Source organism: Conger conger, chromosome 19 (assembly GCF_963514075.1).
Source record: "Conger conger chromosome 19, fConCon1.1, whole genome shotgun sequence".
NCBI classification, from domain to species: domain Eukaryota; kingdom Metazoa; phylum Chordata; class Actinopteri; order Anguilliformes; family Congridae; genus Conger; species Conger conger.
In genome coordinates this window covers 22,852,965-22,871,529 of record NC_083778.1, presented here as the reverse complement: position 1 = coordinate 22,871,529, position 18,565 = coordinate 22,852,965, and the positions used below count along the sequence as shown (strand labels likewise).

The 18,565-nt window shown below is 48.0% G+C and overlaps 1 protein-coding gene across 1 annotated transcript in view; it reads right to left on the bottom strand.

Annotated features, from left to right (window-relative positions):
• Window positions 1–2,238: 2,238 nt before the first annotated feature.
• The window catches only part of phf21b (PHD finger protein 21B), a 46,061-nt gene continuing 29,734 nt past the window's right edge, over window positions 2,239–18,565 (bottom strand). Inside the window, exons 4-15 of the mRNA XM_061229819.1 lie at window positions 16,066–16,290; window positions 11,675–11,767; window positions 10,036–10,356; window positions 9,606–9,737; window positions 7,427–7,478; window positions 6,975–7,051; window positions 6,836–6,890; window positions 6,185–6,207; window positions 5,681–5,839; window positions 4,368–4,431; window positions 3,768–3,871; window positions 2,239–3,623 (exon numbers count right to left, since the gene is read on the bottom strand). Coding sequence (XP_061085803.1) covers window positions 3,372–3,623; window positions 3,768–3,871; window positions 4,368–4,431; window positions 5,681–5,839; window positions 6,185–6,207; window positions 6,836–6,890; window positions 6,975–7,051; window positions 7,427–7,478; window positions 9,606–9,737; window positions 10,036–10,356; window positions 11,675–11,767; window positions 16,066–16,290 — 1,557 coding nt within the window. The 3' untranslated portion in view covers window positions 2,239–3,371. The remainder of the gene's footprint in view (window positions 3,624–3,767; window positions 3,872–4,367; window positions 4,432–5,680; window positions 5,840–6,184; window positions 6,208–6,835; window positions 6,891–6,974; window positions 7,052–7,426; window positions 7,479–9,605; window positions 9,738–10,035; window positions 10,357–11,674; window positions 11,768–16,065; window positions 16,291–18,565) is intronic.

The following is an 18,565-nucleotide window of genomic DNA, read 5'->3' as shown; positions in this document are numbered from 1 at the left end:
TAAAGAATGGTGCTTTTTTTCCGCTGGCCGTGATGCAGTGTGCATGGTCTGTTATGTGCACGTGATTGTATGACATTTTATGTATGCAGAACAAGTAAAATTGAACAGCTAATTTTTAATCTTAACTTAACTCTATTTCATCTTCATAATTGCATCCTGTAATGCAATTGATTTGTTGTAACCAGAAACTGGTGTTTCTACAGTCTAACTTTATCAACCAACACCGGATAAGTGAGAAGACGTGATTAACAGTGTATTTCTGAATACAGCCTCTTTCTCAACAAGAAACAAGATGGAGACAGCTCGTGTCCATTCACCAAAGTTCCATCAATCAATTTTAATGCATTATAAAGAAGAAAAACTACATTGGCATAAGTAAGACAAACACTTCCCTATACATACTATCCACTGGACAGTCCCTTGATAATGACAAAGAAAAAAAACACTATTTCAACAGCCCCAAAGACATCTCCATCTAGAATCTTCAGTGTTGTCCTCTCCGCTAACTCTTTATGGCAAAAATAAAAAATAGGAAAAGAAAATACATTGACCATTGCAAGCCACGTCAAATGCATAATTGGCAAACAATAACTGTAGTATTTCAAATGTTTTTCCTCCGTTTTTCTTTGTTCATTGGTAAAAGAATATAAAAAACTTTTTGTTCAACGTAGTGTCGAGTTGTATTAAAATAGATTTGCACAGTTTCTCCCGGAGAATTGGACGCGTGGTTGAAGGAGCCAGGTATATGCTTGAAAGAGACGACACGTTCTCGCTGTGACAAGGTGCGCTGATATGGTTATTTTCTATTTATTATTAAATATATCCCTCTTCCCCGGCTGGATGGGTTCGGCTTCCTGTCACAGTCAGCGGCACTAAGCCCGTGCAGTATCCGCGTGACTAGCTGAACCACATTGGGGAAAGCGAAGGAATCCCAAATTTTGTCGCGCGAATGATAAGCGCGGGATGCCGTGTACATTCTTCGCATCACGTTCGTGTCGATCTCACTACATCAGCTTTAACAGTCAACTGTGTATTCAATGTGATATGGATGCAAAACGATATGGGGAAGAAAAAAAACCTTAGTCCTACGTGCTTGTGTGGTGTCCACAAAACAAAGAACAATGCTAGAAGACCACACAAAATGGGCATTAAAATTAACAACAACTTGGTATTGTTTCCAAATGTGAGGCATCGAATACCCTTTCGCATTGAATTAAGTGTCACTCCTGACTGGAGGATTTTCCTGTTGGAAGACCCAAAATATGCTTCGAAATTTAAGATATGAAATAATGTTCGTATCATATCACACACAATTCGTGCTATTTCTGTTCCTCCTTGCAAGTCCTTGGATTTAAATACATGCAACTAAGTGGGCATCTCATCAGAAGATCTTCATATAATGTTATAAGGCCATATTATGTTATAAACTGAATCCACTTCAGTTATATGTCATTCAGTAAGTAAGAGAGGCTCTACACAAGGGCGGTTAAATTAATTTTACCCTTGTATTCGAGGAAACTAGGAAACCAAATAGAGTCAGAATAATTTTGGGACATTGCTGCTAGGCACCTCATACGGAATAAATACACGTGAAATGTATATTTTACGTTTCGGAAAGGGGTATGTCTGTTGGATGTAACAGAACGGCCCATCAAATAAAGGAGTGTGTACCCATATTTAGCAACTAGATAATTGTGAGCTTTTGGAGTTCATGTTGTTAATATGAAAGTTTCTGTACCAACAGCTGTCTGGACAGGGATACTGAATTATTTCACATTTCTTAAAAATAAAAAATAAAAAAATTTAAAAAATCCAGTAAACGCTTTAAAAAGAAACATAAACGAACAGTTTTAGCTGTCAAGCCTTGCCAACACAGGAAGGAGTCGGAGACCCCGCCCTCCGGGTAGGCCTCGCCCCCTATGCACTGCAGCAAGGCTATGATGTCATCAGCTGGTGCCAAAGCAAAACTGACCGGAAATTTCCGTTACAACCGCGTCCTGATCAGTTTCCGTCACTCATTTGATATCTATGTATGCGTTTTATATAAATAATGATATATCACACGGAACCTTCGAGGCTCCACTCAGTCTGAACTTGAGGCAGTGTTCATTTGTAATGTACAGCAGACAAAAAAATCGCTCAAATCAGTTGGACACTTCGCTCAGCATTAATAACATCTTACTTATTGAAGCAACCCCCCCCCACCCCACCCCCCCTTAAATAAAACCCACAAAAAAAACAACAGGTAGGGACAACTGATAAAAGAACGAGTCTGAAAAAAGATGATGGAGGTCCCAGTACAAAAACATTAGAATATTTTTTGGCATAATTTCTATACTGGTGATAGGAGGTGGTAACGGACAGGAGAGCCACGCGCGCATACGAACACAAACGGCCGAAAGCGTTTGCGTCGGGCTGCCGCGGTCATACAAGCTCCTAACTCCTGCTGCGCGACTCAAAGAAAATACAGATCAACACGACGTGTGTACAGCAAACTCCACGCCTCCCTCCGCATTACCAACAGGCATCAGCATCAAAATACTCAATTCTTCACTAAAAATGCTAAATTCTGTGTCTTTTTTTTAAATACTTTTTGATCTCAACTATATTAATACTGAAAAAAAGTTATTCTCTGTTTTGTTTTGAAGGCTCATAAGATTCATACATACACAATGAAAACGTACCCCCTTCCCCCTTTCACCTGAATTAATATGGCGAACATTGTCCATCGGAAATAAGAACAAGTGTAACAAGTACTTGGATATATCAATGTACAGTCCTTTTGATTTAATATTATCTCCATGTCTCTGTGACTACGACGACGGGCTGCTAAAGTTCCCCCGTTATGATTATGATTATTATTACTGTTAAAAAAACTCGCCTCGCTGAATACTCTTCTCATATATCCGGGACAGGCGTTATTATTCATAAATACATTAAGGCCAAGAACATTAATAAATAAAAAAAAATCAATTAGTAAAAAAAATATTGTAAGCACTGAAGGTGTCGGGTTTATAAAATACACATGGGATATGGGTCCTGAAGCCCCTCGTTGGTTGAATGAAAACCTTTCAATTGTCTATCAAACATAAAAAACGTCTGTTTGAGCATATGCCAAGGGTAGCAAGCCAAGACTCCGGCCAGTGGCAATTGGCTTAGGGCTGTGAGTGTGTGTGTGTGTGTGTGTGTGTGTGTGTGTGTGTGAGTGAGTGTGTGTGTGTGAGTGGGCTGTGAGTGTGTGTTTGTGGGGGGGGGGGGGGTGTGAGTGTGGGTGTGAGTGTGTGTGGGCTGAGTGTGTGTGTGTGAGTGTGTGTTTCTGGTGTTGTGGGGTTGTGGGGGAGCTGTGTGTGTGTCAGTGGGGTCAGGCATGATCAGTTGTGGCCTGGGTGGTTGAGGGGCAGGCCTTGCAGTAGCGCGCAGGGGTCCACAGAGGGCGCTGTGGAGGTGCTGCTGGGTTTGATCCAGGGCAGGGAGAGCAGGGAGGCGCCGGAGGTGGTGGTCGTCATGGTGACCTGGATGACCTGGTCTCGCTGGATGAGGCGGATCAGGGCCTTTACACGCTCCAGGGAGGACTGAGCCTCCCGCTGCTGTCCCATCAGCCTCTGCTTCAGCTCCACACACTCCTGCGGGATAGGGAACAGGGTCAGGGCCAGAGCAGGGGCCAGAGCAGGGGCCAGAGCAGGGGCCAGAGCAGGGGCCAGAGCAGGGGCCAGAGCAGGAGAGGGCAGGAGAGGGCGGTGATATATTGGGGTGTTAGTGGGGCGTACCTCGATGGCCTGGCTGAGCCGCTGGTCCTGCTCCTCCAGAGAGTCCCACTCCTCCTTCAGCTCACTGTTCCTCCTCATGAGCCTCCTCTTCTCCTCCTCCCGCACTGAGGCACACACACACACAGCAGGGTTACACACACACACACACACACACACACACACACACACACACACACACACACACACACACACACACAGCAGGGTTACACACACACACACACACACACACACACACACACACACACACAGCAGGGTTACACACACACACACTCTCTCACACACTCACATACACACAGCAGGGTTACACACACACACACACACAGCAGGGTTACACACACACACACTCACACACACACACAGTAGGGTTACACACACACACACACACACACACACAGCAGGGTTACACACACACACACACACACACACACACACAGCAGGGTTACACACACACACACTCACACACACACAGTAGGGTTACACACACACACACACACACAGCAGGGTTACACACACACACACACACACACAGCAGGATTACACACACACACACACACGCACACACATTAAAATGGCGCTGTTGTAAATCTGTGTGAAACATACCTGTTTTGTGAGTCATGTAAGACTGAATGAAACTCTGGGGCCAGGACAGATCTTTGTTCAGTACCTGGGAAGGAAAAGAGTTCCTCAGCAGCACATTCTGACCTGGACTCACACAACGAGCCCAAACCCAAACCCTACCATTTCACTGTCCCGAAACAAGAGCGTTTTTGTGTCACCAAAGTGCTCCAACACTTTGAATGCACTTTCGACATTTGAATATATTTCTAAGGGGACTGTAAGGGTGAGAATGTACAGATGAATTGTATTCTACATGCATGTGTTTGCAGATTACTAATCTCATGTTTAGGGTGGAGGGAGCTGAACAGTCATTAAGTTAGGGAACCACACCCAAACTCTCTCAGAAGCAGCAAAACAAACCTTATTTGGATGTTCATCTGGCACAACAAAGATTATCAGATTGCCACGGAAACGTGCTGCCGTAAACATTCTGTAACTGCCGTAAAACAGACTGGGACTCTAACACAGAGACGGGCCTGAGTGTGTGTGTGGGCTCCCTTCAGCACAATAAAGACCCTTAAACACACACAGCGTGCTGTTTGGGTCGAGTGTTTGGGTCGAGTGTTTGCTCTGTAGAGCATCTTTGTGACAGTCTCTATAAAAAGCACTGTACAAATAAAATTAACTTGACTTTGCCTTGTAAGCAGAAGATGATTGTCTGACTCGGACTGCATGTTTGGGTGTGTAGGTCTGGGCAGGACTGTACAGAGATGGGATATGATCGCATGTTTGGGTGTGTAGGTCTGGGCAGGACTGTCCAGAGATGGGATATGATCGCATGTTTGGGTGTGTAGGTCTGGGCAGGACTGTACAGAGATGGGATATGATCGCATGTTTGGGTGTGTAGGTCTGGGCAGGACTGTACAGAGATGGGATATGATCGCATGTTTGGGTGTGTAGGTCTGGGCAGGACTGTACAGAGATGGGATATGATCGCATGTTTGGGTGTGTAGGTCTGGGCAGGACTGTACAGAGATGGGATTTGATCGCATGTTTGGGTGTGTAGGTCTGGGCAGGACTGTACAGAGATGGGATATGATCGCATGTTTGGGTGTGTAGGTCTGGGCAGGACTGTACAGAGATGGGATATGATCGCATGTTTGGGTGTGTAGGTCTGGGCAGGACTGTACAGAGATGGGATATGATCGCATGTTTGGGTGTGTAGGTCTGGGCAGGACTGTACAGAGATGGGATATGATCGCATGTTTGGGTGTGTAGGTCTGGGCAGGACTGTACAGAGATGGGATATGATCGCATGTTTGGGTGTGTAGGTCTGGGCAGGAGTGCGGGCCTACCTTCCTCTGGCACTTGGGGCACATCCAGGCACCCTTGGGGGGGGTCTGGAGCGGGGGCTGCAGGCAGTCGGGGTGGTAGGAGCGGGCGCAGGTGTGGCAGGGCTGGAGCTCTCCGTCCTCCTTACACACCGCACACACCTCCTCACGCTCTGCATCGTCCTGCAGAGCACAGCCCCGTTAGTGATGTCACCTTTAGTGACCCCACCCCTTCAGTGACTTCACCATGCCCCTTTAGTGATGTCACCGCTCAGTGACCCCACCCCGTCAGTGACATCACCATGCTCCTTTAGTGATGTCACCATTCAACAGCCTCGCCCCTTAAAGACATCACCACTGAATTTCACTTTTCCACAAAAGTATTTACGTGCTCATTAATTTACAAATTAACCTAAGCAATCTAGTACACGTGTTAAACGGCAATGAGTATACAGACACAAAAATCTCACCAAAACTGAGGCAGACCACACACACTCACACTCACACACACACACTCACACTACGTACCTTCCAGCACAGATCCTCAGTGTCTAGCATGCGAACAGCAAGCAGAGAGAAAGTTAGTAGCAGCAACAGAAACAGAGTTATTCAGCGGCGTTATTCAGTTAGGGAGCCATGCAGCACTTCTGCAAATAACCGCCTCTTAGCCTAGCCTAGCCTAGCGTGTCCTTAACCATACAATGTTAGCCTAGGCTAGCGTGTCCTTAACCATACAATGTTAGCCTAGCGCTGTGAATCCCTAACCATACAATGTTAGCCTAGCACTGTGAATCCCTAACCATACAATGTTAGCCTAGCGGTGTGTGTCCTTAACCATACAATGTTAGCCTAGCACTGTGAATCCCTAACCATACAATGTTAGCCTAGCACTGTGAATCCCTAACCATACAATGTTAGCCTAGCACTGTGAATCCCTAACCATACAATGTTAGCCTAGCGATGTGAATCCCTACCAATCCAATGTTAGCCTAGCGGCGTGAATCCCAAACCATACAATGTTAGCCTAGCGGCGTGTATGAATTCATTGACAGCGGGGGGATGACAGTGATCTGAGAGGATTTAATGCTGCGATTTTTGGGGGTGTTATGATGCATCTTTAGTGTCCTGTGCTTCAGAGAGCTCGGTCATGTGACCCAAACAGACCACAGGTTGTCTTACCTCTGGCTGACAGGTAGAGGGGGCTGCTCAGGTAATGTGACGCCAGACGTTTACGCTGCAGGGAAAGAAACAGATCTCAGTTGAGCATCTTTCTCCAGCCTGACGGCACCATTCCCACAATGCACTCTGCTGGGCGTACCTCAGGCTCAAACAGGCCGCTGTAGGTGGGGTTAGCTGTGGTCCTCCTCTTCCTCTCCTGCCTCTTCCTCTGGAGCTCTGCAATCAAACTCCAGATTACACACATGCACATACGCACACACTCACAAACAAAATCTCTCACTCTCACTCTCACTCTCACTCTCACTCTCACTCTCACTCTCACTCTCACTCTCACTCTCACTCTCACTCTCACTCTCACGCACGCACGCACGCACGCACGCAGACAGACACTCAGACACTCAGACACTCAGACACTCAGACACTCAGACTCACACACACGCACGAACGCACGCACTCAGACACTCATACTCACACACACACACACACACACACACACACACTCACACTCGCACACACACATGCACGCACGCACACACCACTTATCAGCTGTAATAGTACAGACACAAGTGCAGGTGAAGGTTAAATCTTTACCTTCCAGGTGTTCTGTTGTGACCAGGCCGAGAGCTACCATGAAGGCAATTTTCTGCAGAAGAATAAAAACGGGAGGGGGGATTATATTAATTTTGCGAGTGTTATTGATTTCAACCAATCCTGGAGACATTACTTTTTGATTGGATAAACAAGCAGGAGCTCAGCCTATGATGGGATTCAGCCTCTGTGGGTCAGAGGTGAGGGGAATTCAAGGAACTACATTTCCCAGAAATACCCTGTGCATGCATGAGAGGTCACAGAGCAAGGTCAGTGTCTGTGTATATGGACCAGGTTCTGCCAGGGTGTGAGGATGGGGGGGGGGGGGGGGGTAACAGGGTCCCTCTGGAGGAGGAAAGGTAGATGTGTGTGACTGTTGCAGGTGGGACTATAATTGTAATAGGCTCATCTACGAAAAGAAATTGAATAATTATGAAAATATGGAAATAATTGTACGTATTTATTGGTCTCTCAAGGGAAATGATTCCGCTGGGGTTCTAGTCCCAGGCTGCTGCTCCTGTGAAGTTCTTCATCAGGAAAGATCATTTAAAACTTGAACACATTTCAGCACAGTCCAGTTTGAGCGCATGAGCACTGGCTTGGTCCCTGAGTGCTCAATGCCCCACGAAGGCCATGGTCTGAATCCGCAGCCTCAGTTCATCACGTACAGATTACAGCAACGCCATTCAGAATTAATCACTTTCCGCAGCTCAGCACAGATAACTGAAAGCATTCGTAAGAGAACTGATATGATTAGAGTCTCTAAATTAACATGGAATATTAATTTCTGACATCATTTGCCACTACGCCTCACACGTGAAATGAACCTTAAATACGGAGCGTTGTTTTGTCTCTTTTGTGTTTTTTGGTTTTCATTCCACTCTAAATTCCCTTTTTTCTTTCCCCCGGCCTTTCCTTGGGAAAGCAGGAAGAGATCGATCGTGAGCTTCTCCACTGGGATTCCTCGTTAGGTACTGGTGAGGGGGGCAGGGAGAGGTGCAGATTGGATAAACTGGGATTATCTCACTGGATAAAGGGATCAGTTACTGATTCCAGTTCCAGGGATCAGAGAGACATCTGATCCTGTTCAAAGATACCACTAATCAAACAGGCACCGGTACAACAAAATAAACAAACTAATAAAAGCTCTATATTACACACTGGTACAGTGTGGGTTTGGACCAAAGCTCTATATTACACATTGGTACAGTGTACCGGATCAAAGCTTTATATTACACACTGGAGCAGTGTGGGTTTTTGGATCAAAGCTCTATATTACACACTGGAGCAGTGTGGGTTTTTGGATCAAAGCTCTATATTACACACTGGAGCAGTGTGGGTTCTTGGATCAAAGCTCTATATTACACACTGGAGCAGTGTGGGTTTTTGGATCAAAGCTCTATATTACACACTGGAGCAGTGTGGGTTCTTGGATCAAAGCTCTATATTACACACTGGAGCAGTGTGGGTTCTTGGATCAAAGCTCTATATTACACACTGGAGCAGTGTGGGTTCTTGGATCAAAGCTCTATATTACACACTGCAGCAGTGTGGGTTTTTGGATCAAAGCTCTATATTACACACTGGAGCAGTGTGGGTTTTTGGATCAAAGCTCTATATTACACACTGGAGCAGTGTGGGTTTTTGGATCAAAGCTCTATATTACACACTGGAGCAGTGTGGGTTCTTGGATCAAAGCTCTATATTACACACTGGAGCAGTGTGGGTTCTTGGATCAAAGCTCTATATTACACACTGGAGCAGTGTGGGTTCTTGGATCAAAGCTCTATATTACACACTGGAGCAGTGTGGGTTCTTGGATCAAAGCTCTATATTACACACTGGAGCAGTGTGGGTTTTTGGATCAAAGCTCTATATTACACACTGGAGCAGTGTGGGTTTTTGGATCAAAGCTCTATATTACACACTGGAGCAGTGTGGGTTTTTGGATCAAAGCTCTATATTACACACTGGAGCAGTGTGGGTTCTTGGATCAAAGCTCTATATTACACACTGGAGCAGTGTGGGTTCTTGGATCAAAGCTCTATATTACACACTGGAGCAGTGTGGGTTCTTGGATCAAAGCTCTATATTACACACTGGAGCAGTGTGGGTTTTTGGATCAAAGCTCTATATTACACACTGGAGCAGTGTGGGTTTTTGGATCTGTCGGCAGTCTGACCTCCGGGTCCTCCTCCCTCTTCTTCTTGGCAGGGGGGGAGGGGGAGGGCGGGGCGTCTCGGGCGGGGCTGTCGGGCGGGGGTGGGGGGGAGGTGTGGGAGCTGCCTGGGGCCTGTGGCTGGATGATGATCACCTGGAGAGACAGGTAAACACTGGTAAACGCAGGTAAATGTGTGGCAAAACTACAGTCAGTATACTCCAAACACACAAGGAGCAGGCATTTTACAATAGACAGGATATGATATTGATTTCATTCTGCTCATAACTGGGGGGGTGTGCAGGAAAGGCGCAGCTCAGTGTACAGCAGCCAGCAGGACTCTGGTGAGAGCGTCTCACTGGAACAGATCTAAACACAGTGAGGACAGAAGCAGCCAATGAGGAGCCGGGGGCGGGCTCACCTTGCTGTCTGCGCTGAACAGCAGTGGCTGGACCTTCACAGCTTCGCTAACGGAGGCGGGGCTGACGCTGATGGGGGCGGGGCTGACGCTGATGGGGGCGGGGCCAGTGGATGAGGAGGCAGAGATGATGGCGTAGGCCACGCCCGCGCTGCTGATGGAGGCGGAGCCAGGCTCCGGCTGCCCATTGGCCAGCGGCTGCAGGGGGCGGGCCGTGCAGTTGGGCGTGGGGTGGGCGGGGCCCTGGCTGCGGGGGCTGATCACCGCGGTAACGCGGTGCAGGCCGGGGGGGCGGCTGGGGGGGTCCTGGCTCGGGCTGCGGGGCAGGCTGTCCGGGATCAGCGACTTCGGCCGGACCTGGGGGGGCACGGAGAGGGGGGGGGCACGGGGAGGGGGGGGGGGCAGGGAGAGAGAGGGGGGCTTTTACACAAATGAAATGAAGGGCCACTCGGACCTGAGAGAGCAGTGGCAGAGAAGCCGGGACACTGGCTCAGGATGTGAGCATTCGGCAGTGGGGGGGGGGGGGGGTTCAATCCCTCACCCTGGCTGCGTCCCTGAACCCCCCTGCCTCGCCTGTGTGTGAATGTGAGGCCTCTATTGCAAAACCTAGAATAAATATAATATAATAAATGTTAAGAATATATAATAAGTCTGTGTTGAATTTGCTATGTAATGGTGAACACTACTGGAGCCACAAACGTGTCTCACCAAAGAGCTGCCTGTCGGGTCAGAGCGTGTGCTTAGCCTCTGTCACACTCTCACTCACACGTTTCTACTGTTTATCTTATTTAGCAATTCTTCGATTTTCAATTTTGCATATGGTGTTGTGTCTTGTTTGAAGACTTTGCTATTAATTTAGTAAATGGTTTTGGTTTATTGACGTTTGTTGGTAATTCGGTTTGCTTCTTGATTGATTTGTGGTTAAGTGTTTTTGGATTTTAAAGGGAAGTCTTTTAAAATGTAACGCAATTTGTAAACCATTAAAGATTCATCCTCCAAACAAGCACACTGCTGTTCCAGTCCATTCCCACGCTGCACCTGAACACGGTAAACAGCAAATGGGCCAAGAACAAACAAAAACTGAATAATTAATCAAATGATTTTGTGAATAACTAACACACCAATATGGCTGAACATAGTTTATCATAAACACCTGCAGCTCTGTGTCCACAAAACATTTCTTCACAGAGCAGAGAGGAACCAGGGGTCCATTCTCTGGGGTTTTTCTCCACAGAGAGGTGACGTTCACTATATACACACACACATACACACACTATATACACACACACACACATTCACTGACTTCATACAAACACACACACACTATATGCACACACGCATATGCACTGACTTCATACAGACACACACACACTATATACACACACGCATATTTAGTGACTTCATACAGACACACACACACTATGTACACACACGTTCACTGACTTCATACAGACACACATACACACAAACACACTGATATTCGGGCCTAACTATCTTCCAGCCAGTTTCACAGATCCCCGTCATAATAAACGCTTTCATAGGCCACAGAGTCATAATAAACGCTTGCACATGCCAGAGTTCTCCCTCTACCCAGGTGTATGCTGCCACCCTGTGGAAGTTTAATTTATTGCACCAGAAAATAGTTCCGCTCCGTTGGCGTAGAAACCCCCCTTACCTGAGGTAGCAGGGCAGGCGCCTGTACAGCCAATCGGTGCAGAGAGCTGACCTGAGGAACCTTAATGGGGAGAGCAGTGAGAGCTCCCAACATCTACAGGAAGAGAGAGAGAGAGAGAGAGAGAGAGAGAGAGGGAGAGGGAGGGAGGGGGAGAGAGAGAGAGGGAGGGGGAGAGGGAGAGAGGGGGAGAGAGAGAGAGGGAGGGAGGGGGAGAGAGAGAGAGGGGGAGAGAGAAACTAAGATGAGAAACAATCCAACTGAGATGTTTCAGAAAGAGTTGCTAAAAATGAAAAATTGCATCACTTACAGACAAGCCATATTTTGGCTGTGGAACCAGGAAAGAGAAGCTGTGTTTAACTGCACAATGTAACACATAAAACTGCCTATGACGGGAGGGTGCAGGAACAGGCTGTTAAAGAACGTCTGATATGAGGAGAAGCAGCAGGCTGTGGCTGTAGACGCTGGTCTCATGTGAGCACTCACTCTCTCACTCTCACTCTCACTCTCACTCTCACTCTCACTCTCACTCTCACTCTCACTCTCACTCTCACTCTCACTCTCTCTCTCTCTCTCACCCTTTAGTAAAATGCTTTGACAAACAATCTCCCTGCTAAGTGACTGTAAAGTGTCGTGACAAATCAGCCCAGTGATAATGCATGATCTACAGACCGCATGATCTACAGACACTGTGATAATGCATGATCTACAGACCGCATGATCTACCGACACAGTGATAATGCATGATCTACAGACACTGGTCTACACACACAAGTGCTGTCTGTAGACTATGCGGTCTTTAGATCACACATACTGTCAGTAGCCTGTGTGGGGTCTGTAGATCACACACACTGTCAGTAGACTGCACGGTGTCTGTAGATCACACACACTGTCAGTAGACTGCACGGTGTCTGTAGATCACACACACTGTCAGTAGACTGCACGGTGTCTGTAGATCACACACACTGTCAGTAGACTGCACGGTGTCTGTAGATCACACACACTGTCAGTAGCCCGTGTGGGGTCTGTAGATCACACACTGTCAGTAGGCCATGCGGGGTCTGTAGATCACACACTGTCAGTAGACGGCGCAGTGTCTGTAGTCCCAGCAGACGGAGGTGTATATATATGGCACTGACGGGCAGTGTGGGATTATGTCACACAGCACCAGCTGGCTGAGTCTGACCCAGCTGCCCTGCCAATCGCCGGGATATTAATACACCCTCCTGCCCAGAGCTTCTCTCTCCCACGCTCACCAACACTGCTCAACACAGCCAGCTCAACACAGCCTGCAGGACTAACACAGCTCAACACAGCCTGCTCAACACAGCCTGCTCCTAACACTGCTCAACACAGCCTGCTCCTAATACTGCTCAACACAGCCTGCAGGACTAACACTGCTCAACACGGCCTGCAGGACTAACACTGCTCAACACAGCCTGCTCCTAACACTGCTCAACACCGCCTGCTCCTAACACTGCTCAACACCGCCTGCTCCTAACACTGCTCAACACAGCCTGCTCCTAACACTGCTCAACACAGCCTGCAGGACTAACACTGCTCAACACCGCCTGCAGGACTAACACTGCTCAACACAGCCTGCTCCTAACACTGCTCAACACAGCCTGCTCCTAACACTGCTCAACACAGCCTGCTCCTAACACTGCTCAACACGGCCTGCTCCTAACACTGCTCAATACAGCCTGCAGGACTAACACTGCTCAACACCGCCTGCTCCTAACACTGCTCAACACCGCCTGCTCCTAACACTGCTCAACACAGCCTGCTCCTAACACTGCTCAACACGGCCTGCAGGACTAACACTGCTCAACACAGCCTGCTCCTAACACTGCTCAACACCGCCTGCTCCTAACACTGCTCAACACAGCCTGCTCCTAACACTGCTCAACACAGCCTGCTCCTAACACAGCCTGCTCCTAACACTGCTCAACACAGCCTGCTCCTGACACTGCTCAACACAGCCTGCTCCTAACACTGCTCAACACAGCCTGCAGGACTAACACTGCTCAACACCGCCTGCAGGACTAACACTGCTCAACACAGCCTGCTCCTAACACTGCTCAACACCGCCTGCTCCTAACACTGCTCAACACAGCCTGCAGGACTAACACTGCTCAACACGGCCTGCAGGACTAACACTGCTCAACACCGCCTGCAGGAGTTAAACTGCCCTGTTGGACAGACATCTACACAAACATTAGACAGGGATTATTGGGTGTTTCTATGTTGTTAATGACATTCAGACTGCAAGTCATAATCATCAGGGCATGATAAAGAAACGTCTGGATATTGGGATATTGGGATATTTGGATATTTGGATATTGGGATATTTGGATATTTGGATATTTGGATATTGGGATATCGGGATATTTGGAGACTCCATCGTGAGCACAAACACACAGGCTGCGGGTATGAGCAGAGCAGGCTCCTCAAAACACTGAGGAAACCGGGGCACTGAGAGGAAATAAATAAAAGAATAAGAGCAGGGTAAATCAAGGAGCTCTGCAATGGAGCAGGAGGCAGCAGGTTCTCCTGCGGGGGGGGGGGGGGGGCGTTCCCATGGCAACTGCCAAGATAAAATTCTGTCAGTGAAAAGGCATTCATTTCCGTAATTGTGTGCTCCTTTTATAAACCAAACGCCCCTCTGAGGCCTCCCACAATGCCACAGCCCCTTCCCACAATGCCACAGCCCTTTCCTGAGGCTTGTGTACACAGCCCTGATGCCTGAAGGACCTGAAGTGGCTCCAACAGCCAGGCCGTCGTTTCCACAAACAACTTAAACATTTAGAGCGTTCCTTCTTCCCGAAGTGCACTGCAGCAGCAAGCCCAGCCTGACCCACGCAGCACTCCCCTCAGTGTCCACCAGAGGGCAGCGTGGGAGACAGGCCTCAGCAGCACTCCCCTCAGTGTCCACCAGGGGGCAGCGTGGGAGACAGGCCTCAGCAGCACTCCCCTCAGTGTCCACCAAGGGGCAGCGTGGGAGACAGGCCTCACTCACAACTGCAGGTGTGATTGGACAGCTCTGCAGGCTGGTCTGTGTGTGCTGTGTTCATACTCAACAACTGCAGCTCAGCACGCACACACACACACACACACACACACACACACACACACACACACACACACACACACACTATACACACACACGCACACTATTCACACATGCACAGACACTATACACACACACACACACACTCACACAAGCTCAGTGTGTGTAAGTGTTGTGTGTGTGTGTGTGTGTGTGTGTATAGTGTCTGTGTGTGCTGTATGTATAATGTGTGTGTGTGTGTGTATATAGTGTGTGTGTATAGTGTGTGTGTGTGTGTGTGTGTGTGTGTGCGTGTGTGAGTATAGTGTGTGTGTGTGTGTGTGTGTGTGTGCTGTATGTATAATGTATGTGTGTGTGTAGGCTGAAAGAGGCTGAATGAGGCTGAATGAGGCTGAATGAGGCTGAATGAGACTGAATGAGGCTCAACTGAACACAGCACAGGGCTCTCTCTGTACAGTGCGTCTAATGGGGGACTCCATTGTACATCTGAAAGCAGAGGCCAGGTGGTTTATGAACCGGTTTTACTACACAAAGTTGTTCCTGGTCTGTACCACCCCACACGCTCAAATGCTGATTGGACACAGAGCAGCTGAGAGGGCACGGGGGGGGGGGGGGTATTGTACCCAGCTGAGAGGGGGGTGGGGGTATTGTCCCTGAATGGACCCCCTTCTCCCAGGTCTCCCCAGCACACAATGAGAACATAAAAACAAAGCAGGTAACCGGGGGCAATGGGGGGCAGGAGGGAGTGTCTCTCTGCACTGGCACTGAATAGAAACCACAGAGGATCATGGGACAGGAAGCAGAGCGGGGGTAATGCGTGAGCAGGGCACACACACCCTTAAATAAGATGGAGCAGTCGGCGGGGGTTATTTTACTTTAAATTACAGCCAGGGAATTCACACTATTCTCATTCTGCTGTGGTCTCTCAAGCCATTCAGACCCAGACGGGCAGCTCTGCCTCCCGCTGGCCCTGTGGGGGAGCATTGTGTCGTATCGATTCAGTTCTGCACACAATCCCTCCTCATGTCTCAACACACTGAACTCACACCTTTACTGACTGATCCACCCCCCCCCATAGCCCTCTTTCATACCCCAAAATGAATACATACATGAATAAATAAATCTGTGACTATTGGTTGTGACAGGTGTGTAGAGGAACTCACTGTAAGTGGCCGTGGATGAAAAGCTGAATTAATAAAAAGTGAAATGTAGATGTAGCTGTCCCTGCTTCAGTGAGGACCCCCCCCCCCCCCCCCCCAGCCCAACCAACACCAGTCCTGTGTGGGGGGGAACCTGTACCTGTCAGGGGCGGGGGGCACCGTACCTGTGAGTGGGGGGGCTCCCCTGCTCTCCGGCTGAGCCCGGGCATCCCGGCGGGGGCCGTCTGCAGGGGCTCCGAGCACAGCGCCTTCTGGCCGTTGATGTGCGGCGTCACCATGGAGACGGGGGCCTTGGCGGGAAGCACGGAGATGGCGATGCTCTGGGCGGGAGGTTTGATGAGGGGGAGGGGCTTGGGGTTCCCCACGGGACAGCCTCGGACCGCCAGCTTCTGCGAGAGACACACAGAGAATCAGACACGGTTGCGAGGGACACTATAAGGCCTCTGCAGCTTTAGCATTTAGCACATCTTGCAACAACAAGTAAAAAAACAGAGATAGGTTTCTGCAGGCCGTCAACTTTCAAAGAGCATTTTTGATTTTTGTTTGTTTGCCGCGTCACCACTGTGTCACATTGCTCAAGGCAGAAATAGAAAAGACCGCAATATATGTATGTGGATGTTTAGAATAATTCATTTCATTTCTGTAATATACACACTCTGACTTCTATCACAACATCACACAAACTTACTTCTACTACACTGAGCAACATGTACTCACACAAATGAAATATGGCGCATTAAAGAGGCTGTATTTGGGTTATAGCCACACAGACACACAGACACACTCCACTCTGCTGACACACAGACACACACACTCCACGCTGCTGACACACAGACACACAGACGCACAGACACACTCTACTCTGCTGACACACAGACACACAGACACACTCCACGCTGCTGAACGGCGATGTGGGGAGAGTAGGAGATGAGTCTGCTGCCGGCTGGTGTATCCCTGCTGTGTTTAATTATCCTACACAAACAAACACGCATCACGTTCACACGGCTCCCAGACTCTTTCTTCCACTGCTCTTTTCCCAAACCCATCTGTACAGGATGCAAGGAGCTCTTAAAAGTTCAGTTTAGTCTTGTCATTGGACTTAAAATTATTTATATATATTATTATTAATCATTAAGATTAAGTTTCACTATAAGTACTAAAATATATCATTTCCAGGCTGAGAAGAGTCCAGCTCCCCCTCCCTCTCTCACAGATAGAGGAAAAGAGAGGAGGAGAGTGAGAGAGAGAGAGAGAGAGAGAGAGAAAGAGCGAGAGAGCGAGAGAGCGAGAGAGAGAGCGAGAGAGAGAGCAAGAGAGAGAAAGGGTGGGTGATGGATGTGATTGTTGCAGTGGTGTTGGGTGATGGATGTGTTTGTTGCAGTGGTGATAGATGTGATTGTTGCAGTGGTGTTGGATGTGCTTGTTGCAGTGGTGTTGGATGTGATTGTTGCAGTGGTGATAGATGTGATTGTTGCAGTGGTGTTTGGTGATGGATGTGATTGTTGCAGTGGTGTTGGATGTGATTGTTGCAGTGGTGTTGGATGTGATTGCTGCAGTGGTGATAGATGTGATTGTTGCAGTGGTGTTGGATGTGATTGTTGCAGTGGTGTTGGATGTGATTGTCGCAGTGGTGATAGATGTGATTGTTGCAGTGGTGATAGATGTGATTGTTGCAGTGGTGATAGATGTGATTGTTGCAGTGGTGATAGATGTGATTGTTGCAGTGGTGATAGATGTGTTTGTTGCAGTGGTGTTGGATGTGATTGTTGCAGTGGTGTTGGATGTGATTGTTGCAGTGGTGACAGATGTGATTGTTGCAGTGATGATGGATGTGATTGTTGCAGTGGTGTTTGGTGATGGATGTGATTGTTGCAGTGGTGTTGGATGTGATTGTTGCAGTGGTGATAGATGTGATTGTTGCAGTGGTGATGTCTTAAGATTATGATTCTAATTTTCTATACACATCCCATATATATGTATGTATGTATATTGTATGTACACAATATATGTATGGTTATAATGAAGCATGTCGTCTGCTACTGTACGGGATCCCTGTCAGTCCATCATAATACATCTCCTGTCAACTGATACTGTACGAGATCCCTGTCAGTCCACCATAATACATCTCATGTCAACTGATACTGTACGAGATCCCTGTCAGTCCATCATAATACATCTCCTGTCAACTGATACTGTACGAGATCCCTGTCAGTCCACCATAATACATCTCCTGTCATCTGATACTGTACGAGATCCCTGTCAGTCCATCATAATACATCTCCTGTCATCTGATACTGTACGAGATCCCTGTCAGTCCATCATAATACATCTCCATAAAACATCCTGATACTGTTTTCCCCCAGTCTACTATTCAGTAAAACATTAAAACTCGATTTATTATCAATCAAACACTTAAGTGCAGTCATTTTCTGTGCAACGTGCACAAGGGGGCTCTGGATCCAATGAAGGGACCAGGTTTGGGGTTGCCAGATTGGGGTTGCCAGGTTAGAGGTGTCAGGTTGAGGTTGCCAGGTGGGGCCCAGTGGTGAGAGTTGGAGAGCAGGACTGCAGCGGTTTGATAAGAAGAGGTGACAGAGGGACTGCCAGCAGATCGTATGGAGAGGAATCAATCAGCACACAGACACACACACACACACAGCAGCT